At 38.1% G+C, this 26,968-nt stretch overlaps 1 protein-coding gene across 13 annotated transcripts in view; it reads right to left on the bottom strand.

Moving 5' to 3' along the window:
- Positions 1-26,968, bottom strand: part of LOC138739231 (NADPH oxidase 4) — a 271,753-nt gene that overhangs the window by 17,501 nt on the left and 227,284 nt on the right. For 10 of the 13 annotated variants that reach the window (XM_069890863.1, XM_069890862.1, XM_069890865.1 and 7 more), the window contains 5 exons: positions 23,825-23,885; positions 19,752-19,833; positions 6,757-6,876; positions 2,641-2,749; positions 753-821 (listed from right to left, as the gene is read on the bottom strand). In XM_069890863.1, the coding sequence (XP_069746964.1) occupies positions 753-821; positions 2,641-2,749; positions 6,757-6,876; positions 19,752-19,833; positions 23,825-23,885 (441 nt within the window). Of the gene's footprint in view, positions 1-752; positions 822-2,640; positions 2,750-6,756; positions 6,877-19,751; positions 19,834-23,824; positions 23,886-26,968 lie in introns of those variants that run through there. The other 3 variants (XM_069890864.1, XM_069890875.1, XM_069890873.1) reach the window with 2 other exon arrangements.

Raw genomic sequence — 26,968 nt, 5'->3', positions numbered from 1 at the left:
TAGAGGACTCAAATTTGAGAAGGAGAAGCAGAAGAGTTGATACATGGGATGGTGACAATGGCAGTAGACCAGTGAGAGTCTTTGTGGCTGAAGAATACACAGGCGGCAGGCTGTTGGTGACTTCAGACGAGGAGCATACACAGGCTGCTGATGCCTGCAGTCAAAGGATTCATGCCAAGCTGTGAACTGCTGGAGATTGGCACGAGTGTGGCTGAAAGGATACCAGGTATTGAAACTGAGATGTGATAGGGAACTGAGGGCGCTGACAGCTTTCTGTTCGTGTTGGACGTCTGGATCTGGAGCTTGGTTGCCGAAGGTTTGGACTGGAGTCTGTAAATCCACGGACACTCGGTGACTCTGAGGAACTCTGTTTTGCTTCTCTTTCTCTGACTATAGGAGGCACCGGCAATTTCTTCTGATGGCAAATCTGACTGCCTTATGGCAGACTAAAGCAAATTTTGTGTAATTTTACAACTGTTTAATTAAATAACAATAAAGGAATCTTGGCACCTTGACTTATTTAACTTTGATCCTTTTTGGCATCGTGCAATGAGAACCATAAATTCTTATTAACAAACATAAATTGGCTGGAATTGAATTGGCTTCATAACGATAAAGATGTTTGATAAATTCCATTAAAATCAAGAATAACAAATTTTAATCGAGTTCCAAGAGAATTGAATGTTGGGAAATACTATGATGGGATTAACTAGAAAGGTATAGGCATGCAGAAGCTTACAATGCTAAATTACCTTCAACCCATCTGTTTGACTGAGGTACAGCTGGATGTTCAAGTAGTCTGGACGGTTCTCCTGCCATAGCTAGAAATTGAAAATTGGCGCAATCAAAATCAATTATGAAGCATTAATGAAGATTCCAGCAAATTGCCTTCTATTTAAGCAAATTGAGCTAAATAATCAATGTTCCTCATGACACATCTAGACACTGTTAAAATGACACACGATTCACACAGCTGTGCTGCCTAAAGTTGGTGGGAGCAATCAAATCCCTAAACCACCCCTTCAAAACCACTGGAGAATCTTCAATTGCCCACAGAGTACTTCCTGACATTAATAGACTGCAATCTCCATCTGTTCTGCTGATGGGTTGGTGGATCTTGGAGTGTGATTTCGTAGCTGATGGAGGAGGATTCATCCTCAAGGAACAGGAGCATTTTATTAAATTCCCCATCATTATCATACAATGAACCTAAACCCCTTCTATCCCATAGTCAGTGCACAAATTCAGTATTTTTAATTCTCTTTACCAACCAAATTTCCCATAATCTAAAACCCATGAGTTGAAATAAAAACTTCAGTTAAATTTTACTGAGCAATTTGATCACCATTCTTCCGTCTGCCTGGAGCTGCCTCCCTTAAAGATGCAATTATCCTTGACATTTAAAATTCTCCACTTAGCATTGTATCTAAAATGTTTTTTGGATGTTTATGTGGAGTCTTGATTTTCTACCAATGAACATGTAAAGAACTATATGTGTCAAATATTTTCCACTTTCTCTACGACTCTGCTCTTCCATAAACTAGTCTTAGGATCCTTAAAGCCAATTCTTCTGTCACAGCCAGATACTGATGACAATCATCTCAGATGAATTAATATCATAATCTCGGAAGAAATGGGCAGTGAGCAAAACCTTGTCAACATTCGCCATGAATACATTGAACAAGATTTGCATTTCAAATTGGATTAATTGCATGATGTAAAATTAGCACAAGCCACATTTTCCAATATTTCCCTTTGCTATAGACAGACAATTCAGGCTGTAGAGATATGCTGTCTCACAGAGCATTCCAGCCAGTCCCATTTCCCACTTATTTTTTCCAATGCCCATCAACTCCACCAAATTCTCCTACAACTAAGGTTTAAAGGAGTCAATGAACCCAACAACCAGAACATATTTGGGAAGAAACCGGAGGTCTCAGGGAAAACCTGTGAGGCCACAAGGAGAACTTTCAAACTCTACATAGACAGCACAAGAGGTCAGGATTGAAACTTGGTCACTGGAGTTATGTAGGAATAACACTAATTTTGCCACTCATAAATGGGGTATCTATTAAAAGAATGTCAGAACAAATGTCTTTTAAAATATTTGATGAACTGAAAAGAGGAAAAATAGAACAGTTAAATTGTGTTTTTAATATTTTCCCCTGAAAATATAAAACATGTAGAAATCCAATTAACAGTGGAGAATACATTTCTGTAACTACTGAAGCCTAATTCAAAACCTAGTTTTTTTACAGCAAACATTGAACAGGTAGTTTAGTTTGGTCCTGCTTTTTCAAATCATTAGCTTTCATTTTGTTTTAGTTTTAGGCATTTTGTGAAATCCAAACATTAAACAGGCCCGTTTCTAATCTTTCTCATTCAGGTAGGTCATCAACTTAAAATGTTCTCTCTTCTTCCCTCTCTACAGTCGCTGCCTGACCTGCTTAATATTTCTTTCATTGCCAGATAATACAGTATTTCAGATTTCCAGTATTGGCAGGTTTTTTCTTTCCAAAGTCTTCAATTAAGCATCAAGTGAAGTTTTTGTAACAACTCATGTTTTTAGACTATTAGTGGTTATTACCAATGCACAGTATAAGCAAACATATCAGTGGCTTAATTGCCATCTACTCTTACCTTCTCATATAAGATGCACAACAGATCTGCAAACCAGAGGAAAGACTGAATTTCCCTGCACACCCAAATGAAGTAAAGCCGCCTGAGTTTATATTGTTTCCAATCAATTCTGGAAAAAGGAACTAAATTAGTAAATGTTGTCACAGCAAAAACATTTTAAATAGTTTTGATCAGGGATGCCAAATAGCAATCTGTACACTCAAAGCACGAGCACAACTGTCTGACATTTCATTGACTCAAAGCACTGAAGATGCACATTCAGCTTAATGAGTTTTCTCTTTTCCTTTGGCAGAGCCAATTATTTGCACTTCTACATTGTATTCTCTTTTTAACATTACCACTGAATCAATCAACATTTAATTTGATGTGCTCTACATTAAAATAACATGGCACAACAACAAAAAAAAACAAAATAGACCAACTTCCTCTGCCAATTAAGTTTAAATTACAATTTGTATTTATTGTTTCCCCTTTTGAAGGTTTGTGGGTTTTTTTGTGGATGAACAGCAAGATTATTTAAACAAATGAACTGATGTGGCATAGCCAACAAAGATGTGATTATTCCCAATTGTGCTTAAAAATACTAGACACAAAATAAAGTTGAAACTAGCTTATTAGTTAACAACAAAGTACAGAAAAATTATACTTCATTTACAGCGCAGAAATTATTTCTTTTATATATATCTATAAATTTGGGCATGCAGCACAGTAACAGACCCTTCCAGCCCATAAGCCTGTAACCTACAACCCCTGGACATTTGTGAAAGGTGGAAAGAAACTGGACCACCCAGAGGAAACCCTTGCAGATACGGGGAGATCATACAAGCTCTCTACAGATGGTGCTGGATTCGAAGCCAGGTGTAAGTAATAGCATTGTGGTATCTGCTGCACTAACTATGCCACCCAAATGCAATTACTTATTTTTTTCTGCATCAAGATGAGAGATATTTGGTGAGGTTTATGACAGAATTGTACTTGTTTCTAGCTGCATCTTGTTTCACAACCTGATTATTTACCAATATGAAGGGGGAATCTTTGCCTAAGTGGTTGATAGTGCAGTATATTCCGTACTTTTTTCCAAATACCCTACACAATAAGCTCCAGTAATTTAAAAAACCTCCTTAAATCATAAAATGCAAAATAATTCAGTTAAAATAATGAACTTTTAGTAAGTCCAATAATTATAAAAATCTGAACAAAATCAGATTCTACCTTTAAAATTGTATCTTTCACAACAGATTGTTTTCTTATGTTGTCTGAATAATTATTAATATGATTATCCAATTAAAATTTGATAATCAATGGCTAATTAACTAAAATATTCCATATTAAAGTATTTGTTTATTTTAAATAATAAAGACTAATCACATGAAAATAAACTTCTGCTGGCTGAACTAAAGAGTAACAAATAATGCTTGACCACTTGGGATTCTACACAAATTTATTCTACATTAGCATAATGAACTCCCCAAAATGCTTTTCTATTTTGTACTTTTAACAGAAGTGGTCAACCACAAATATTATTGTGTTGAGTTATATTGAATAATTGAAGATGAAATGTTAATTGATGCTATCTAAAGATTTCAATTCCATTTGTAACAATGTTTTTTTACAAAGGTGACCTAATTATATTGCTATGTGTTAACGACAGAGAAAAGGATGAGGGCACTGATCCACCTTAGTTTTCGATCTGAACTAAAGAATAAAGTAATAAACTTGGAAACATTCAGCTGTTCCAACCACATGATAGGCTCCTTCAGCCAGGTATCTATGTGTAACTTTCACGCAAATAAATAGTTCTATTATGCACATCATGGGTTTCTGTGGAATTTAAATACTAATTTCTATCTCAGCAACTCATTTTTGAAGTGAGCTTCATGCCACCACATGTTAAAAGTTTATGTTGTCCTCCTTAAAGTATTTGTATTTAAGGTTGTCTCACTAAGGTTCTAGATCTCCAGCCATTGGAGACAATCTGCATCTATCAGCTCTGCTTCATCATAATTTTAAACACTTTGTTTTTATTGGCCATAATTTTCATTGTACAAAGTGAAAGCCCATCTTCTCTAATATTTTTATTTCAGAAGTGCTTTAGTGAGTCTGCCTTATGCCTTTTACAATCTCTCATTATCTCGTGGCTACACAGTAAGTTCTCGTTAAATGTTTTCATGTAGAGTCTTACACATCACTTTGAATTTATATCCTTTATTTCATGTGTTAAAACTCAGTGGTTAGTCAAAGCTATTTATTTCTGGTTATGTCACAGGACATTAATACAGGTTATTGTCAGGCAGATAAATTACTTTATCATAACATTCAACAAAAGTGGAAAATTCACTCTTTTTTTCAAATAACCAAATTTTTCTCAATTATCTTTTTAACATCTGTATCATTTATTCATATTAAAACAACTTGCAGTGGAGGCACCCATTTTTAAACCAAGCATTTCCCTCTAATAATTTCACTATTTTTCTGCCACATCTGATCTTTCATTCTTGATACTGGATAGTGAGCAAAAGCTGTTCATTCATGATGTTGCCTTTATAGCAGGGAAAAACATTAAACTAGCACACCACCTTATTGTCACATATGTGGTCATTCAACCCTGTTACACTCAAGTAAACAGATTTTTATTACTTATTTTTTGACCCTATGTATAGAATTCTACAGTGCAGAAGGTGGAAATTCAGCCCATCCTATCTCTGTTAGCTCTTTTAAACAGCTATTCGTTTAATTTCACATTCTTCATGGGTTTTCAAGTTTTTGCTATATTCAATTTCCTTCAAAAAAAAAAAAATTCTGTATCTGCTTCCAGCATCCAGGCAAAGAAATCCATGCTATCATAAACCCTGTACAAAAATGACTCTCCATTTCTGTACTAAATTTTTTTGGTCAAAATTTTATATCTGTGGCCATGAAATGCTAACATTGAAGGAAGAACTTGTATTCTATTTATCCAAAAGAATACTGATCATTAAAAGTTAGAATGAGGGAAATGCAAAATGTAAATAATCTTCTGGGCGGGGGGAGGGGGTTAGACTCATCCTGAAATCTGCCATGACAGAATGAAATATTAAGCCTTCTCTAATAGGCAAACAGGCTCAGCTTCACCAATAGGCAGTGCCCAATGCAGGATGGAATGAAGTTGACTTTACTCCCATCTCCATAACATGCCTTACACTTGACATTTTGAGCAAGACAATTGCTTTAATGCTAATTATTGGACTAGACAACTGAATTGTTCTAATATTGCAAGGTTAATTTGCATTACGCATCCTACATTTTGCTTAAAATTCCATCTGGGCCTTAAAGGTTTAACAATACTGGGCTATCAAGTCCACATGTAGAAGGAGGATTTGAAGTTAAGTAAAGCAGGCTGACAAGATTTACATGCTGAACGTCTGATAACAAAAAATGCAATCAAGTTATTGTTTAAACACTTCAAATGGTAAATGGAGAATTTTTGTTGACCCATTCCAACAGGACCTACACTTTATTTTATATTTAATTAGGCTGTATCTGAGCCTGCAGCTGACGTGGACTTTTACCCCCTCCATAAATCTTCGTCCGCGAAGCCAAGCCAAAGAATTAGGCTGTATCTGAGCGAGCACACATATTTTCATCCTACTTTATTACAACAGCAGCAAAAACTATAAAAACTGTATAAATATAGTGACAAGTTCTAGAATCAGTCAACTACATGTCACAAATTCCTATTTCTAATTGAAACATGAAACTGATACAGGTCACTGTATCATTTGATACCTGGGCTGGAGAATTCAAAAGCAGCAGATTTTTGGGTTACAATTTTTAAGATTATCAAACAACATTATCACAACTTGATCAATTTCTTAATAAAATTAGGATAGTTATCTCATAAACAAGTATGAACAGAAGAACACAAACTTAAATATACTTGGAAGCCACAATGAAGAAAGGTAAACGCAAACCCAACAAACATTTCAAAAAGAATATTTGCTCTTTACACATATTAAAATGATAATTCAATAGTTAATTTCCATTTCTTCACTAGGCAACTTGGTTAATACCAACTAAGTCCTTTATTACTCATGAATACATGAACAAAACTGTCAGACAGAAAGAAAATGCACGTACAATAATGTATTAAGTACTGAAGCAAAAGGGGTCACTCCAATACCACCGGCCACACAAAGGCTAACCTCATAGTTGAAGACTTCCTCTGAAGGACTCCCAAATGGACCATCAATATATAACCTGTTTAAAAAAAAAAGACAATTTTTCTCTGTCATAATTTTTATCTGCTATAAATATACCAGGGTGATGAAAGTTGCTTTAATTTTTAATCCAAATGAACTCTGTTAGGATGAGTGTATCCAAAAATTATTTCATTAAAAAAAAAGATGAAGTGTGGCCCGTCAGACTTCATGGTTCTATTTTATTTTCATAAAGAGCTTAAATGGTGTTAGCAGAATATCTGTCAACAAATGTTTCAAATTCATAAGCTGGTTTTCAACTCAATGAACATTAACTCATTTACCACTGCAGAATACATCAGAAAGAATTTAACTTTTTCAAATTTCATCAGTCTCTGTTGTTTCTGTTCTAAGGAAGACATCTTCCTTACCAGCACCAGGCATTCCTTTCTTTCTCTTCAAATAAGAATTCCTATACTTGCCATTTTGCAGACATTCAAGGTTTTTCTTATTTCCTATGCTTCCTGCTCCCATTCTCCTGCTTCCAGGACTAAAAAAAATGTTTCCCTCTTCTCTATTGAGCAGCCTTCACATTCAGTCCATTTGTAGCGCCTCCAGCATGATCCTGCCACCAAATATTTCCTCTTACTTTCTTTCCAGCATTCTGAGAGTGCCCTCTTTTATTCATTCTCTAACCACCCATGACTGTTTCTTACATTTCTACACCATGTGTTTGTCAGGTAAGGTACTTCTCACTTTCCGCTCTCCACTATCACAAACATTCTATCCAATGACGCAGTGATTAACTTGCACTTTTTTTTTTAGCTAATAATTGCAGCCAAAATGTACTAGAAAGACTGAAACAGACTGGGTTTTCACTTTGCAAAATACTTTTGTTTAATTCTAAAGTGTGACCCTAAGCTTTCAGTCACAATCAGTTTAATTCTCTGCCTCATTCCCAGTTTGGGTGCTGCTCTCAACTTCTTCCACTGTTCTGAGAAAGCTAAATGTAAACTCAAAGAACAACACTCTACATCTTTTAAGTAGAGTACAATCTTCAGAGTAATGAGTGCATGAATTTCAGTTAATGAATTTGCTTTCCAATTTACACTACCTCTAGGTCAAGGTTAATTTCTTGTTTCTTTACTTTTCTGTCATCCATATTGTGATTTAATCTTTACCACTTTCTATGCTATCACATACCTTCCAATGCATTCTTTCCTCCCTTCCCATGATCTTTGTAAAACTAATTTATTTCTGATTTATTCCACTTCTTTTGAAAGGTCTTTGACTTCAATGTTGATTTTGTTTCACTATTCACAGGTGTAGCCAGATTTGCTGTATAAATCCATTGGTTTTTTTTAAATTCTCAACTTCCTGTTTTATTTGAATTTTAAATTGTGTTTAAATGCCAAAAGATAGCACTATTGACACTTTCAGTCATGGTGGACAGATGAAATGAAAATGGGCCAAATTAGACCTGACATACTTTTTGTTGATGGCACACTGGGCAAGTTTTCTACAGCTCTAGGAAGAGAAGGATACACTAGAGGACCTAAGAGATGCTGCTCTCATGATAATCTTCAAGAAAGCAGACAAATCCAACGGTGTTAACTACGGAAGGTTATCTTGTTGCATGTCACAGGGAGTCAATCACCGCCTGCTGCTACTGGCATAAGAACTGCTACTCAATCACAATGTGGATTCCTTCCATCTAGAGCCACAACAGACATGAACTTCACCATGTGACAACTCCAATACAAGTGTAGAGACCAACATCAACCACTAGAAATGATGTTATTTCATTCTAATAACCAAGAAACTATAGAGAACCTGTAGAGCTATCAATCAACCACATTAGATTGAGAGTTATGATTAATAGGCTTTAATCACCTTAAGATCTCAAGACATCTCACATGTTGCTGACCCAGTTCTAAGGCAGGTACTGAGGGAGGAGTTTGGGTGTAACAGTCTTTATTGGGATTTGCAGGAGGGAGGAGTCACAGGCTCAGGGGGCGAGCCAGCTCACACAATACATACATACAGTGGTTACACCACAGTACCCTCCTAACATTCAGCTGCCATTTTATATTTGCTTTCTGAAAGTATGCAAGTCATGGCTTCAATTTAAGGGCCTTTTACAGAATCAATATCAGTGCAGACTGGTGTCATTCAAAACTTTGTTCTAATAGTTTTTTTCAATCTTTTTGCCACAATTCTGCATCTCCTCAACACTTCCACTGATGTGGTACTTATCTATAGAACTTATGTACAGCTGCTCAACCTACATCAACTTCATTCCAGCAGCAAGATTATCCAACTTCAGCAGCTGTGGTATGGAGAGAGCAGCTGTGGTATGGAGAGAGCAGCTGTGGTATGGAGAGAGCAGCTGTGGTATGGAGAGAGCAGCTGTGGTATGGAGAGAGCAGCTGTGGTATGGAGAGAGCAGCTGTGGTATGGAGAGAGCAGCTGTGGTATGGAGAGAGCAGCTGTGGTATGGAGAGAGCAGCTGTGGTATGGAGAGAGCACTTGAATTCAGAAAATTTCAAAGGCTATTTTTTTTCTCTCTGAAATCTGACAGGATGGGCCTTACATTCCAAATACAGCCCTCAATCAGCCAATCACAACCCTGAAACACTGACAATTCACAATGAATATTCACATTAAAACCCTGGGGAAAATGGACCACTTTCCACATCTCAGCATCCAGGTTATCGCAAAGGCTGGTAGCTGAAAAGCAAAACCTCAAAACCAGCACAAGCTCACACTCTACTGGGCAAAACAATCCCTCTTCCCTCTTTTATCAATCAGGCAATCATGGTCCAAGACTATTTAAAATGGAGAAGGAACTTTCACAATAGCATTGCAAACCTTGAATCCGTATATTGGGAGCCTATCAAGTTCCAGAATAAATGGCAGAAGAACATGCCACCTCATGAGGCACCCCTTATCTCATTTGTAATACTCTGGATTTCCCATACTGGCAACATTAGTTAGCTCTCAGCAGCAGAACGAGAGTGGAAAAAGTCATCATCAATTCCAGGAATCACCAAAAACACCAACTGGTGGAAAATGGTATCACTGGACTACTTGAAACTGCAACATCAACTTTCACTTTAAGGTGCAGCATTGACACTTTTAATACCCACTTCTACAGTCAGTAAAATAATTGTTATGATAGTGACTTGTGATTTAATAATACATTTCCACAATGATTTCTCATTTCTCCATGACACGTCACTTGTCAAAATTCATTCAGCCCTATTTAATGTTCAGCGAGCACAGGCTGAGGTGATAATTGCTCAGGAAACAAGCTGCAGGAAGAATAGACGAGGGACAAAAAAAATTGCTGACAGGAAAACACCACATATTTTCCTTTGTCTGCTTGGATTTGGACTGTGAACACTTCTATTCATTTCTTGATCACACTTCATGTTGTACAAAGTGGGTAGGTGTCATCTCATATTGAGTTACTAGAAGTAGAAAGAAGGGAGAGGAATGGAGAAGATAAAAATAGAGAGAGTTTTCTGGCATGACACATTGCCTCATTAATAAATGGGCTGGCAATTTTAAGAAGCAATAACTTTTTGAGACGTGGCTTATCATTTAAAGTGTCTCTCCTATATCCCCAAGTTTTTTTTTCCTCATTTCATCTTCCCCACGAAATCCATTTCTTTTTCTGCCCTCTAAGTGTTGGAATTGTTAACAGTTTATTTTCCCTGGAACGCCCAAAGTTACAACCTGCCATCTTCAGTTTGTAAAGGATCATTGCCACCATCATTGCAATTACTGATCCCCAGTCACCTTTTCCCCTCACAAACTTGAGATTTAAAAAACATTAAATTTGGACATACACCACGGCAACCAGCCCTTTTGGCCCATGAGCCCATGCTGCTCAATTACGGTACATACAATCGACTTACACACCCAGTATGATCTTGAACAGTGGGAGGAAACTGGATTTCGTGGAACACTATGTTTGAATCTATTTAATTATGTTTCAGTTCTCTACTGCAGCATGAAAGTAATTATGCTGAGATTCAGAGTAACCATGGAAAAAGCATACTACTCCTCTTTGTCATCTCAAATTGTCTGCAAATGTTGACATTGTTGGCCACGCCTGTAACTTCCCCCTCCTGCTGTCCTGCTGGCAGTGGCAGGATTTGTCTAGTTCCAATTCAGTCACTTCATTCCTACAACAATTTTCCTTCTCCTTTCTCAGCCACAGCATATAGTGGTGACAGCACCCATAATCTCTCTTTACCTGTCCCCAATATCTAAGCTGTTTGTTTTTATAATAGCAGATAAAGATAGGTTTCCCAATATTAAGACAATTTTTAATCTGTAGTTATGTTTTCCATCCATTTCTTTGACAACTAACTGTGGTAAGATAGTTTAAAACCTTGGTGGTCATCCCTTCCTGCACTCAGACTCCCTAGTGTTTTTTTTAAAAACATAAACTTGGTGGGATTTTACCATTAGGAAGAGCCTCCCGACAACCGGGCAGTGGTCGCTCATACAGGAATGACCAAAACTGAAAATCTCCATTTCTGTCTGCAGTTTAAATAGCAGTGCATCATCGCAAGAGTGTATTCATTATTGCCTTGGTTATGGAATGCCTGCAGTTCAGTATAGACTGCAGGCATTCTGGGAAAATGACTAGGGCTCTAGGAGGTAAAATGTTGGAACAGGAATGGAACCCTCATTCCTTCTCAGAGCTTTTTACGCAGCATGGGAAAATGGGAATAATTTCCTAGAAAGCAGCAGCTGTGTGAAAAAACATACTCTTTTAGATTCTGGAAGTAGCTTAGCATCCATTGAGGATATCAAAATTACTTTTGTTATCTTAAGGTTTGTCTATCCAAATTCAGACAGTTTGCCTGTTCTGTACTCTAGTACTTGAGATCATTTAGAATACTTTTGGCCATATCCTGAGTCCTCACTCATACCTTGTCCCAATTACCTATTATGTTTATGCTTGGTCATGTACAAGGGTTTCCAGTGAAACATTGTCTAAAAATTTCCCAAAGCTTTCAGATTCTTTCATGGTTTCAACTTTTAGAACTTGTCCAGCCCAAAAACTCATCAAGACACTGCACTTCTACAATTTTGACTTCTTCAGCATTTAATTATTCCACCAGTAATGACTAGGTTTTCAAACTGACAGGACCTTAAAGCATTTTAAAAAAACCTCACTTACCCTGATCTCTCTATGCATTGTTAATTTGCAAATATTTCTTTGAATTGTGTTACTCAGACAAAAGTACAAATTTTTTGTGCATGGCATAAGCTGTTTTCTACAGTTGATTTAGACACAACTTGGCAGATCATGTTGAGATAGGGGCAAATAACGGACATAAATTGGATGGGATTGGGTGAAAAAACTGAGGGTAATCTGTTGCATAGATTATCCACATATTAGCATGTGATCCAGTTTTGATGATGAGTGATGGCAAAAACATCTGCTAATTTGGAGTAAGTATACTAAAAGTAGCCCCTCATGATACTATTTAGAATATGATAGTTTCCTGAAATTTATATATTCAGTGATCCATAAACAATGGAGAGAACCCCTCTTGCTGTGTGTTTCAATCTTTTTTCTGTTTTTGTTTCAGATTCTCAAAATTTTCTCTCATTTGAAATGTGCCCTGAGGGATGTTTGGATGTGCATTTTATGAGATGCATTTAATAGGCAGAGAATGATGGAAAGGTCACTTAGCATCTGTGAAAACAATTTAGGTAATTCCTTCCCTGGATTTCAAAGCACTTCAGAGAGAGACAACTGCTAAAATCTATGAGCTCAGCACAAATAATGAATATAGGAGCTCTCTGTGCTGTATATCAGAGGCAAATTTACTTCACAGCTTTTGAAATAATAAAGCATGGAAAAAATGCAGTTCAAACAGGAAACTGGAAAATATACTGTATTAAGAAACATTTTTACTGTACAATAATTATATTCATGCAAAGGTGATTTTGGAAATCTAATATTAGTGCCCTTGTAGGTGACATTGTCAGCATTATGTTCTTTCACAGGAGATGTTAAACTATATAGCTATATGTTCTTCAAATGAAAGAGTACATGAAGGACGTTTTCTTCACACAACTACCAAAATCAAAACCTGATCCGAATCTGATCTATGCCCAATCTGAACCCAAACCGTGTTCCAGTACTTCTAATATTTTCCATGCTCAGCTCAGTCATTATTGAAAATATAATCATCTCAAACATGCTATTCATGCATATCATCCTGGCTTTGGTTGAGTACTCAGTTGGTCCGGCAGTGTAAAGTGCAGGCCAACCCAAACCTGAATGTTTTAAATATACAAATTACTTGTGAGTACCACATTGCTATTTGTGGAGGCTTATTCTACATAATCTGCATTTCCTTAATTATAAAAATAATCAAAAACTCATCCTCAAACTTTATGACCTTGGTCCCTGCATCACATCACCCACCTTCCTGTCTCACTGAATGCAATCAGTAAAGATTGGAAACACACCTCCTCCATGATCAGTTTTGGCAGCCCACAAGGATTTTATTCAGCCCCTTACTTTACTCCCTCTACACCCAAGACTGCATAGCTAAATGTTGCTTCAGCTCCATCCTTAAGTTTGCTGATCACACACCATGCAGGAGCCAGATATTAAATAATGATGACGTGGAATACAGGATGGAAAATGAGTGTCTAATACCATGGTACCAGCATAAGAACCTTGCACTCAGTCATCAAGACAAAGAAGCTAATCGTAGACAAGGGAGGGGAGAGTAGAGCCCCCTCCCCTGTGCACATCCATAGCTCTGAAGACATTAAATTCAAGATTCTTTTATTATCATGTAACATTACAAAACATGTATCATTACATAAAATTGCTTTCTGCCTGCCATAAGACAGATAAAGAGCTGCCATTAGTGTTGCCTGATGCCCCTTAGCTTCAATTTCTTGTGAATAAACATCTCCAGTGACCTGACCTGAACCAACCAATTGGGAAAGCACCACAGCTCCTCTACTTCCTTCGAAGGCTGAGGAAGTTTGGGCTTGTTCACCATGTCCCTTAACAAATTCTACAGGTGAATTATTAAAAGCTTCCTAGCTAGATGAATCACAATGTGGTAATGGGAGCTTCCCTGCCCAAGATTGGAAGAAACTGAAGAAGATGGTGAATCAGTGAAGAACACAACCTCCTCCCCGCCCCCCACCCGCCCCACCTTCCCTCCATTAACTCTACTTACACATGCTGCCTTAGGGGATTCAGGTCATTGAGTCTGCTCTGCTATTTAAATCATGGCTGGTGTATTTTTCTTTTCAACCTTTTCTTTTGCCTTTTCTGCATAATCTTTGATGCCCTTATTAATAGAGAACCCATTAATCTCTGCTTTAAATACTCAATGAACTGACATTTACAGCCATATGTGACAACAAATTAAACAGATACAAAGCTCTGACAAAACCTCCTAATCTCTGTTCTAAACAGGCACACTTTTATTGAGACTGTGTCTTCTAGTCGCAGACTCCCCCTCAACTGAAAACATCTTCCCCACTCTATCTAGACCTTTCGATATTTGGTAGGCTTCAATGAGGTCACCCCCTCAGCCTTCTAAATTCCAGTGAGTACAAGCCCGGAGCCACCAAACACTCTTCAGATGTTTACCTTCTCATCCCTGAGATCATTCTCGTAAAATTCCTCTGGGCCCTCTCCAATGCTAGCACCTCCTTCCTTTCACATGGGGCCCAAAACTGCTCAGAATACTCCAAATGTAGTCTGACCAACTCCTTGAAAAACCTCAGCATTACATCTTTGCCTTTATATTCTTGTCCTCTCAAAATGAATGGTAACATTGCATTTGCCTTCCTCACTACTGATTCAACTAGTAAGTTAACTTTTAGGAAATTTTGCACAAGGTCTCCCAAGTCCCTTTGGATCTCCACTTTCTGAATTCCCTCCCCAGTTATAAAATTGTCTACTTCTTTATTCCTTCTATGATATTGCATGGCCATGCATTTCATAAAATTATATTCCATCTGCCACTTCTTTATCCATTCTTCCAACATATCCAAATCCCTCTTCAGAGTCCCTGCTTCTTCAACACTATCCCTTCATCACCTTCATATTGGACACAAAGACAACAATTCTGTTGTCTAAATCATTTTTAAACAGCATGAAACATTAGTGGGCCAACACAGACCCCTGTGGAACATCATTAGTCACTGGCAGCCACCCAGAAAAGGCTCCCTCTAGATTACAGATCATATCACAGAAGAACATGATCACATCAGAGAAGTATAAAATATCTTATACAAAGGGGATTTTACGTGAATTATTTATATAAATTTTGCATTTATTAATTTTTGGACATTGTACGAGTTATGATTTAATTGTTTAATTATCATTATAGAGGTTGATGCCTGGATAAGTTATGTAATAATTATGGTTCTGCTTCTAATTTACAATTGATATGTGATATGTATATGATGTGATTTATGTTATCGTTAGTAACCTTGTGTTGTTTTTCCAGACCCTTTTGTGTAGTCTTCCAAAGGCGCTATTTGCCTTGGCGAGTCTGTTGTCTAAATCTTTGTCGATCCTTGCATCAGATGAAATGGTGCAGCCGAGGTAGGTAAACTGGTTGACCGTTTTGAGTTCTGTGTGCCCGATGGAGATGTGGGGGGGGCTGGTTGTCATGGTGGGGAGCTGGCTGATGGAGGACCTCAGTTTTCTTCAGGCCGACTTCCAGGCCAAACATTTTGGCAGGTTCCGCAAAACAGGACGTCATGCGCTGGAGAGCTGGCTCTGAATGGGCAACTAAAGTGGTATCATCTGCAAAGAGTAGTTCACGGACAAGTTGCTTTTGTATCTTGGTGTGCGCTTGCAGGCGCCTCAGATTGAAGAGACTGCCATCCGTGCGGTACTGGATGTAAACAGCGTCTTCATTGTTGAGGTCTTTCATGGCTTGTTTCAGCATCATGCTGAAGAAGATAGTCCTTTACCGGCATCACCTATGGCTCCTAGAACGCTTCCATCAGCACTGTCTCCGCTCCATCCTTAACATTCATTGGAATAACTTCATCACCAACATCGAAGTACTCAAGCTGGCAGAGTCCACAAGCATAGAATCCATGCTGCTGAAGACCCAACTGCGCTGGGTGGGTCACGTCACCAGAATGGAGGACCATCGCCTTCCCAAGATCGTGTTCTATGGCGAGCTCTCCACTGGCCACCGAGACAGAGGTGCACCAAAGAAGAGGTACAAGGACTGCTTAAAGAAATCTCTTGGTGCCTGCCACATTGACCATCGCCAGTGGGCTGATATCACCTCCAACCGTGCATCTTGACGCCTCACAGTTCGGCGGGCATCAAATTCCTTTGAAGAAGACCGCAGAGCCCACCTCACTGACAAAAGACGAAGGAGGAAAAACCCAACACCCAACCCCAACCAACCAATTTTCCCTTGCATCCGTGCCTGCCTGTCCGCATCGGACTTGTAAGTCACCAACGAGCCTGCAGCAGATGTGGACATACCCCTCCATAAATGTTCATCTGCGAAGCCAAGCCAAAGAGAGAGAGAGTAACCTTGTGGAAAGGGTTTTTGTTAAACTCAAAAAAAATTTTTAAAAAGAAAAAATACTCCCTTTGCCCCGACTCTTTGCCTTTGGCTAGTCAGCCAATCTTTTATTCCTGTCAGTTCATTACCTTTTCTGTCATACCATTGGTTCTCATCTTTTTTTTAAAGAGGCCTCATATGCAGCTCCTTTTCAAAAATCTTCTGAAAATCTAAGCTTCATCCATTGACTTTCTGTCTGTACTGCTCATTACTTCCTTTAAAAACAGATATGTCAGGTAAGATCTCCCCTGAAGGAAACCAAACTAACTACAGTCTATTTTATCTTGTGCTTTCAAGTGCTCCAAAGCCTCATCCTTAACAATGGACTCGATAATATTGCTTACCACAGAAGTTAGGGTAACAGACCTATAATTTCCCATCTTGTGCCTCTCTCCCTTCTTAAAGAATGGAGTGACATTTGCAATTTTCCTGTCCTCTGGAACCATTCCGGACTCTAGTGATTCCTGAACAATCACTACAAATGCTCTTACAAACTCTTCAGCTACTCCATTCACAATCTCTTTAGCTACCCATTCAGAACCTTGGGATGTCGTCCAGGTGACTTCCTTTAGCTTCCCAAGCACCTTCTCCTTCTTAACAGCGAGTACACTCATCTCTGCATCCTGACTCTTTCGAATTTCTGGCACAACACCAGAGTTTTCTAATAATGAAGACCGACACAAAAGACCTATTCAATTCATTCTTTGTTCCCCGTTAACACTTCTCCAGCATAATTTCCCATGGCTATTCTTGCCTCTCATTTATTCTTTATATCTTTATTCTAAAAGACCTTGGGGATCCTCTTTTATGGGCCACCTTACTTTTATATTTAATCTTTTCACCCCTTATTGCTTTTTTTGTTACCTTCTGTTTTTTAAAAGCTACCCAATCCTCCAGCTTCCTGCCAATTTCTGCAATAACGTATGCCCTTTCTTTTGTTTTTATGCTGTCTTTCCTTCGTCAGCCACCATTTTCACACATTCTCTTTACAATGCTTCTAAATAATTCTGCATATTTTTAATTTTTTCCCAGAAATTCCTCCCATTGCTGATCGACCATCTTCCCTGACAGGATCCCCTTCCAATCAACTCTCACATCTCTGTAATTACCTTTAATCCACAGAAATTCCTAAACACCTGATTTTACCTTATCCCTCCAAACAGAGTCAATTTTATATTGGGATCATTGATTGCCAATGGTTCTTTTATATTAAGGTCCCGAATCAAGCCTAGTTTATGCACTGTTAACGACACTGATTTACCCCAGCTTACAAACAAATAAAGAATACTCTCACTCGTTGTCATGATAATGAATATGTATGAGATGTACCGGAAGTCACGTGGTATGAGAGAGAGATAAGAGCACAAGCAGGAGAACAAAGGAAACCGGAGAAAATAAAGCCACTGAGAAGTTTACTTGATAAAACTTGTGTTTAATGTTTTATTAACTTCACATTTCGGGCCACAAATGTGACACTCGTTTCTTTCAGCATACCATGGAGTCAACTCTCTTTATTTCCTGCAGACACAACATTGCTTTCTTTAACTCTCCAAACACCAACCAGCCAAACCCCTCTGACCTTCTCATTGGCTCACCGCCACACGGGTGATCCTGATGCTCTCACTCTCCTCCTCTTGCATCCAAAATCCATCACCCACATGATGACCCTTAACACACCTGTGCGTCACTTCACTTATGTCTCAGCGGCGACCATCACCGCTTCTGATGTGATGGGCTCAACCACAAACTGCTCTAAAAAGCCATCTTGTAGGCATTCTAAAAATTTCTTCTCTTGGGATCCAGGCCCAAAACGATATTCCCAGTCTACCTGCATATTGAAGATCCCCATGACCACTGTAACATTGCCTTTTTTACATCCCTTCTCCATCCCCTGCTGCAATTTGCACCTTACATCCTGGCTGCTATTTGGATGTAGGGTGCAAATTGCAACAGGAGTTTGTAACCTCTATGTAACTCCCATCAGATTCTCAATGCAACCCACAAGGATTCCACATCTTCTGATCCTCTGCCCCTTCCTGTTAAGGGGGATTTGATTTTATTTTTAACCAAAAGAGCCACCCCACCCCTTCTGCCAACCTTCCTGCCTTTGATATAGGATGTGTATCCTTGGATGTTTAGCTACTAACTGTGATCCTCCTTCAACCACATCTCTGTTATGTGGTTGAAGGCATTACAATATTGATGTCATCCTGCCCTTTATATGAACTCATTGCCTTTTCACTGTAACACTATACACTGTAATGTGTTCTTGCTCTTCTACTCTGTACTGTTATGTGAATGTTAGAGTTGAACCACTGCACGAGTATTGAGACAATAAATTTCAACTTGAAAATATTTCATTGGCTGTACAGTCCTTGACATTGCAATGTAATACATAAAGAGATAGAAATGAAACTATATAAATGCAAATACTTTGGATTTGTAAAGATTCTTTCTTAATTGAAAATCCAACTAACAAGCTTCAGAACATAATTAAAATAAGGCGGGCTGGTTTTTGTGAGGAAATGCAATCAATTCTACATGTGCTTGCTGAAGCTACGTTCATTTGTGCAAGTACAAGTTACTGTCAGCTGTTCAGGGTGGCACGGTTGGCAAAGCAGTTAGTGCAACAACTTTACAGCGCCAAAAATTGGGATTGGACCCAGGTTTGAATCCACGCTACCTGTAAGGAGTCTGTATGTTCTGCGTGGGTTTTCACTGGGAGCTCTGGTTTCCTCCCACCCTTCAAAAATGTACTGGGATGTAGGTTAATGGGCTGTAAATTGGGCAGCACGGATTCCTAGGGCCGAAATTGCCTGTTACAGTGCTGTATGTCTAAATTTTTTTTAAAGTGTTTAAACATCATGAGTATTTTTCCAGCCACATTGTGCCAATGGACTTGCCATTGTCCAGCACCTCTTCATTCCATTTTATATCTTTCACATGTTCATTTTCTCCAATTCTATCACAGCTTTTCATCCTGTCTGCATAGTATCAGGTCCAAAATTAGAGGAATCAAATATAGTATAATCCCCACTATCTGAAGTTCAAGTAACTGGCAGCCTCAAACAACTGCCAAAAAAAATGGAATAGATTTAAAAAAATACAGGTTTAAAATTAGCGTGCCCTAGCAGTCAGTTTGCCAATCATGCAACATGCAATCTCAAGCAACTGGCAAATTCACTTATCCGGCATCTACCAATCTCCACAAGTGCTGGTTACTTGGGGTTTTACTGTACTATTACTGAAATTGCATGTATATTATTAAAAAGCATTAGAAAGTAGATCATCTTTGGTGTTGAAAGTAGCAGTGACATTTACTCAGACTTACTTTGGGTAATTTCTCTGTTGCAGTATGGGCAGGATCTCTGTATCCCTGTTTGTTTCACATAGCAGCAGCTCCCTAAATCTTTCTGCAAAAACAAAGGTTTTTAAAAAATCCAAAATATTTCATCACATCTGTTATGTTATTGGTCAGTGCTGATCTAATTTATTGCAATGCAATACATAGCCATTACAGTTTTTACTCCATACTGCCAAGTATATAAAGTCCACCATGGCATTCCATTTATCTTTATAAGTTTTGGTAATTTTAGGTACTTTTCATCTTCAATCCTTGGCCTCTTGTTGAAAGAGCATTAATAAAATATCTGGGGTTCTTTTTCATTTAAAAAAAGTGAATTAAGATTCTGTCCAGTCCATTTTGAATTAAAAATTTGTTTATTCCCTAATCAGAAAGCAATATTAAATAGCTCAAATATAGGTTCCACCGGGTTTGTTGCCTGATCAGAAAGTTCAACTTGTACATCCATTAATAGTGGTAGCCTAAAAAAACTGGAGATTCAAAACCCTCCTAAGTTAATAGGTGAGATTTGAAGACAGTTGAATGCCAATGCAAAAGATTTTTCACAGAACATTCAAAAATGAAGCTTCCAAGGATATGGACCTGCTGTGGGTCCACTTAGGTGGAATAATCTTCTGCAAACTTGCATGATAACCTTACATATTGCCAACATATACTGAAGCTAGTTTGGAAAAGTACACAGAAGGCTAATGGAAATCAGATGAACAGTTGATGGACTCGCAGCAACTATCTATCCTGGTTAAGATTGCATGTTATGTGTTCCAGTTCTGTGGTTACCGTCCCATCATTCTGTTTGGAATGTATGGATGAATGCAAAAAGCTTACCAATAAATATTTAAGTGGGTAATTTCAGATGTCAAGAAGTACAATCACACAGGTATTGAGCATTGAAAGTGCAAATATATAACTGCAGGAGTTTACATTTTAAAGAAGAAATCATGAATAAAATTATGCAGAATTCACACAATCCATGCATTACAGATGTTCATTGCTAGTGTTTATAAACAATTTCAGCCCCCCTCATCCTATTTCATGCAGCCCTCTCCATGTCCTTCCAAAAATTATGTTTTATTTCATTTTGAAAAAATATGTTTTAAAAGAAAGTAAACATTTGAAACAATAAGCGGAAATTTAACACCCACTATACACAGTGAATTAAAAATCAAAAAAGTGCCCATGCTGAAAATCTGAGATAAAAGTATTCAGGAAGTCAGGCAGCATCTATGGAAAGAAAAACAGTTAACATTTCAGCTCCAAGACCCTTCATCCAAACTGGAAATAGTGAAATACATTGTATTTTCAGTGACAGAAATGATAGGGAGATAATGATAATACCTCTGACAGGATGAGATTAAAGTTAAAATTAGATTTTTTTTGTTTTGCTCATCAGAAGGTCAGATTATATCAATGGAAAGAAGACAACAGAGTCAAATTCATGGAAGAATGATTGGCAAAATGGCTATTTCTAATAAAGATAGGAAAAAAGAGCTGTTATTCATCAAGATGTGTTGGGCCTAGATGTACCGTAAATATTCATGTATAATGGGACCTGTGTATAATGCAACTGCCCCTCCCATTTTTGAGGGGAAAAGGGGGAAAACTTTTACCCCTGTGTATAATGTGACCCCCCCCCCCCCCACTTTTATTGGCCCAAAATCATCATGGAACTACCACTTTGTCCGGTTGTTTCGAATGGTGTCGTCATTACCGCACTGCATTGTGGGAGAAAAGTGGTGTTGTGCTGAATGAAATTACAAAATTATCATAACCAACTTAATAAATTCATTGTTCAAAATATATACAGAAATAAAAAGAAAAACATTATTTAAGATCCATCAAAATCAAACTCATCGTCATCAGATGCTTCTCTGTTGATCTTCTCATCTGTGTCCCAGCCTGTTGTGTCTGTTATTTCATATTCAGATTCTTGTTTCGAGTCTGAAGTAGTGGTGGTACTTGCATCGGCCCCTAAAACATCATCTTCAGTCCCATCCATTTTGTTGCTGATTCCTGTCTTTAAAAAACTCAGAGAGACCATGTTACTTGGAAGTGAATCCCAGGCCTGCTTCACCCATGAAACAACAGTGGATAGGTCTGGTTTCTTGAGATTTCCCCCTACTGTTTTCTCCACTTGGTCTGAGGCCATCCAGGAAATCCAATCTTTTCTAACATGGTCCTTAAATGACTTATTAAACACGACATCATGGGGTTGCAGTACACTTGTCAAGCCATCAGGAATAACAGCTTGGTGTGTCTTGAATCGCTTGAGTTGCTTCTTTACTGGTTCTGCCAGATGGTCTTGAAACTGGCCCCACACTAACATTGACGGTTTCTTTAAAAGAGATCCAGGTCTTCTATTCCAAACCTTCTCCAACCACAGTTTGATGCCCTTTTCATCCATCTACCCTTTGGGATGGCAGTGTACAAGAACGCCTGGTGGGGACTTTTTTCCTTTTGCAATGGTCTTATGCTTAAAGATCACCATTGGCAGTAACTTGGACCCATCAGCTAAACAGCACAAAACTACGGTGAAATGGATCCCTTCATGACGTGTCGTCCTTACAGAAACCGTCTTACTACCCACTTTGTCAATAGTTCTATTACCAGGCATATCAAAACACAAGGGAATTTTATCCTTATAGCCAATATTATTCATATCAAAGTCATGCTCCATCCTTGGCTTATCACAAAATCGTGAAAACTAATTATCTTGTCATCTAAGTCACTGAGATGCTTCTGTGTTATCTTGGTTCTCTGTCGTGTGGCCAGGGCGGGCCTCTTCATAAACCTCTGACACCAACCATTTCACACCTTGAATGTGCCACTCACTCCATATTTGCTATCTTTCTGCAGTTTCCTAGCTTGAAGCTGGATATGGAAACAGCCATCCTTTCTCCGCCTTTCTACCCAGTCAACCAGTGTCTTCTCCAGATCTGGATACAGAGCCTGCTTTCCCCTACGAGCACGTTTGGTCATGGGCAACTGGGCTATCTCTGATTTCTGCTTCCTCCAAAGCCTGATGTTACTCTCAGCAACGCCATATTCTCTGGAGGCTGCACAGTTGTTTTTGCTTTCTGCAAACTTGATCACTTTCAGTTTAAATGATGCATCATAAGCACTGCGTTTTCTCTTCGTTCCAGGAGAACACATCATCGATAAAAATTAGAGCAACAGCAAAATATGTATTTCATGTGACCACCTGAGTCACGCTGCCGTCTCTCCACCCACCAGCCCGCCTGATTCGCGATGTCGTCTCTCACAACCACCCTCACCTGTCCGACCTGCCACCTGCCTGCACTGCCGCCAGAGTCGCGCTGCTGACAACCGCTCACCCGCGTTGCCAACCACCACTCATCCTGCGAGTCGCGCTGCCGACTACCGCTCGCCCACCTGAGCCACCCTGTGAGTTGCAGAAATTTAAAAAATTCTACTCCCGTGTATAATGCGACCCCTCCCCCCCTTTTCTGAGGGTAATTGTTTTGCATTATACACAAATATTTACGGTAATCGTGTACGAGATGACAGACATTGAGGAATTGTGCTGCTTTAATTCCCCATCCTACTCTAACTTAACTGTTATGTCCACCTGCTTTCTGCAACTTGAAGTGTAGTTTATTTTTCATTTTTCCATTCTGATGAAAGAATGATGAATTGAAATGTTGACTCTCTCTACCAACATGAGTGCTGCTTGACCCAGTGAGCATTTGAATTTTCACCATCTGCAATTTTTTTGCTTTAAGATACAATGAAGGTTGCACAAAGCCATACAAAAGTCTCAGGAAGTAGGCAGAGGGCAGAAAACTACTGTGAACAAATGTATTTACATGGAACTCTCTTCAGTTTGGATGCTAGTTTGAATTCTTGATGTTCATCAATACTTGGAAAACAGAAACTTTAAAATACAAAAAAACAAGAAAAAGGCAACATTTTAACTAGCTACAAGATAAGATTAGCAGTGTGATTTAAAGTTATGTAATTTGGCTAGTAAAACACTAAAGAAACATTACCATGAGAGAGTTTACTCAAAGTTTTGGATTTACCTGTCCAATCTCCCAGAACACGGAAGTGGATACCAAATGTTCTTCTGTTTTCTGCAGGGCTCTAGGAAACATGGAAATCTTTGTATAATGAAACATCCTGCATGATTTCATTTTATTGCCTATAAACTAGTTAACATAGTGGAAAATTATCAATGAGATATTTTAGGTGTCAACTAGATTTCTATAATTGATAAGAACATCAGCCTATGAAGAAAACTATCCATCACTGGGTTCCACTCTTGGTGACAAAGCCGAGTGTTGACAGCAGCTGAAAAGAGAGCAACTATTCTAAATTCTGTTCTCTCGCCTTGTATCAAAATTACAATTTAGGACATGAAAATATTCATTTACATTTGCCAGCAACTTTCACAAATTGCTAGCTATGAATCAGCTTGATTCAATCCAAGCTTATTTCAAACATGAAAGATCACTGCACACATGCCTACAAATAAATTTATATTACAGTATTTCGTTAAGAACTAAGAAATTACATTGTAGTTTTGAAATAACAGCTTAAAAATAGACATGAAAGAATGGATTCAAAATTTATTTTTTTAACTCCTGGTTAACAGATCTAGCAACATTTAAATTCTCATATTGTTTATATTGTATGCAAATAGCTGTGATAATCCCAACTCTAAAACTGTGTGCTTCACAGCACTTTGTGATAACTTGAACAGTTAAAACCATCTGCAAACATTTAAAAGAAAATTAATTCACAGAAAATAAAAATTCTTGGGCAAAGACCAGAGTTTCCCAAGGGATGCAGTCACCGAGGAAATCTGAAAATATATGTATTTCCTCAGATATGTTGTTCATTGAATAACCACATTGGAGATGTCAATTATTTTCTGCTAAAGTAATTTCACAGCTTAGTTTTATAATAATTTGTGATTCATGTTGATTCAAACAGCTGACAAATAAATTAATTGATTTATTACCCAAAGTTCTACAAGATTAAACTTAGCAGTTCCCTGGCCAAGGAAATAAAGCACTAACTTGTGAGTGATGTAGACTTGTTTCATTTTGGGATTTTACCCCTGTGCAAAATAGATATATTGTCTCATAACAGTTGCCTAATTTAAAGTAACTATTCTATGCAAAAATTTTCATTTAATGCTTTCAATTAGTCTATGTTAATCAATAACCAACTGATATTTCTCTGAAGCTGAATTCATTCTTGATCATAATTTTTTAAAAAATATTTTATTACAGGAAATAACTAAATAATAAGTTCCTCTGAGTTGAATGCAGGGAACAAAAAAAAATGAATACATTTCTGCTATTTTTTTTTGATTAAAATTTTAAATTAAACAGCAAAAATCAAGAACTCTCCAGTAATTGTGCCCCTGTCCATGTGGTGAAGATGACTATGTTCAGTTGGCGATGTCATGAAGAACACTGCAACCTGATTCATATTACCAGAAATATCAAAAAGTGACAAACTGTATGAGCAGGATGAAGGAAGTTCCCTTGATTGGAAACAATGTTGCCTGGCAGAGGTCCATCACATCCCATTTTTCATAGTAAAATGTGCTCTCAAGAGGATAGTAAACAGAATGCTGCAGAGATTAGGGCAAGTTCGGTCTTCCTTTAAAATGATACGCCTATTAAATGAATCCTCATATGGACCTGATGGCTAAACAAAATTGTGCGATTGCACAGAAAAGTGATATCCTCACAATGTCTGATTACACCTCACAGCAAAACATTTATATCTGATCTCCATTCCAGTCCATTTCCCATCCATCGTATAAAAATAGGGTAATCAAAAAACCTAATCAGTGAAGGTGATTTATTTGAATTTTTTTTCTTGCTGAAACAAAAATCTTAAGAAAACAACTGCTTCTAGAAATCTGAAGTATAAACATTAAATGCTGCAAATACTTTGCCAGCAATGCATCTCCCCCATCTTGGAGATAGAGATGGAGTTAACTCTTCTCACATATGATGCTACATTACAAGTAGGAACATCTAGAAATGAAACACATCTTTAGAAAATGGCAAGGATGGAATAAGGAAGTGAGAAGAGGAAAAAAAATGGAATATCAATGGCAAATGGAATGCAGGAAAGACTGAACAATTTCAACTCAAGTTCATTGTCACATATTCCAAGGTGCCGTAAGAAAGTTTGTTTGTCAGACAGGCAGTCCAGCTGTTAATCTCAGACATATTGCAGCAAATAAAATAAATATTACAGAGGAAGATATCAGTTGGTACAGAGGAACAGTCGCCCAATTTTACATATGGAAGTTTAATTCACAAGGCTGATAATGGCAGGAAAGAAACTTGAATTTTATTCCCAACAGAAGGAGGAAGACAACGTGGCCATGGTACAATGAATTTTTTGATATATTGGCTGCTTTTCCAAGGCAGCAGGAAATATAGCAGGAGTTGATGGGGGTTTGAAGGGTTTGCATGATCATTTGAGCCATGTTCACTTCCCTCTGTTTCTTGCAATCTTGGGCAGAGAAGTTCCTGTACCATGTAGTGATTCATACTGACAGGATACATCAATTTTAGGTAACCACACCTCTATCTGGTTCCCCAGCTTCCACTTCTCTTTATACCACCCCACGCCCCCCCCCCCCCCCAGATATACTTGATATCACTTCTTCCCACTTTAATTTTAATAAAGGGTTTGACCCAAAATATTGATGGACCGCTTCGAAGGTTACTGCACTGCCTGACCTGCTAAGTCCCTCCTGCTTTTCATTGTTTACTGCCACATCATTGATATTCTCACTGTAAAATTTTCTGCACGAATTCTAATGTTTTGTACTCATCTTGCTAAAATATTGCAGAGCTATGTGAAAAAGAAAAGGCAAAATTCCTCTGCGTAAAGCCAGTACACAGCCTGTGGACTGAATGATCGTCTTCTGTGCTGCATTGATTCAATTACATAAAGCATCTGCCAGCATGCAAACTCTACTTTTCCTATTAAAAAAAAAATTTGTATAAAATAAATATTCAAAAGAAAGATCGCTGTGCTATTAACAATGGAATTCTGGAAATGGTACCAGAAGGAATGATAGTGCAGGAAAATGGAGCCTTTGTGCTGAGTGCTTTTGAGATGCAACTTCCTGGCTTCAATTTTACTTCTCATGATTCTGCTTAAAACTCATTACATCTTGACTTTTTCAA

Source organism: Narcine bancroftii, chromosome 7 (genome assembly GCF_036971445.1).
Source record: "Narcine bancroftii isolate sNarBan1 chromosome 7, sNarBan1.hap1, whole genome shotgun sequence".
Classification (NCBI taxonomy): domain Eukaryota; kingdom Metazoa; phylum Chordata; class Chondrichthyes; order Torpediniformes; family Narcinidae; genus Narcine; species Narcine bancroftii.
Note: the sequence above shows the minus strand (reverse complement) of the source record. Positions and strands in the feature narration are given on the sequence as shown.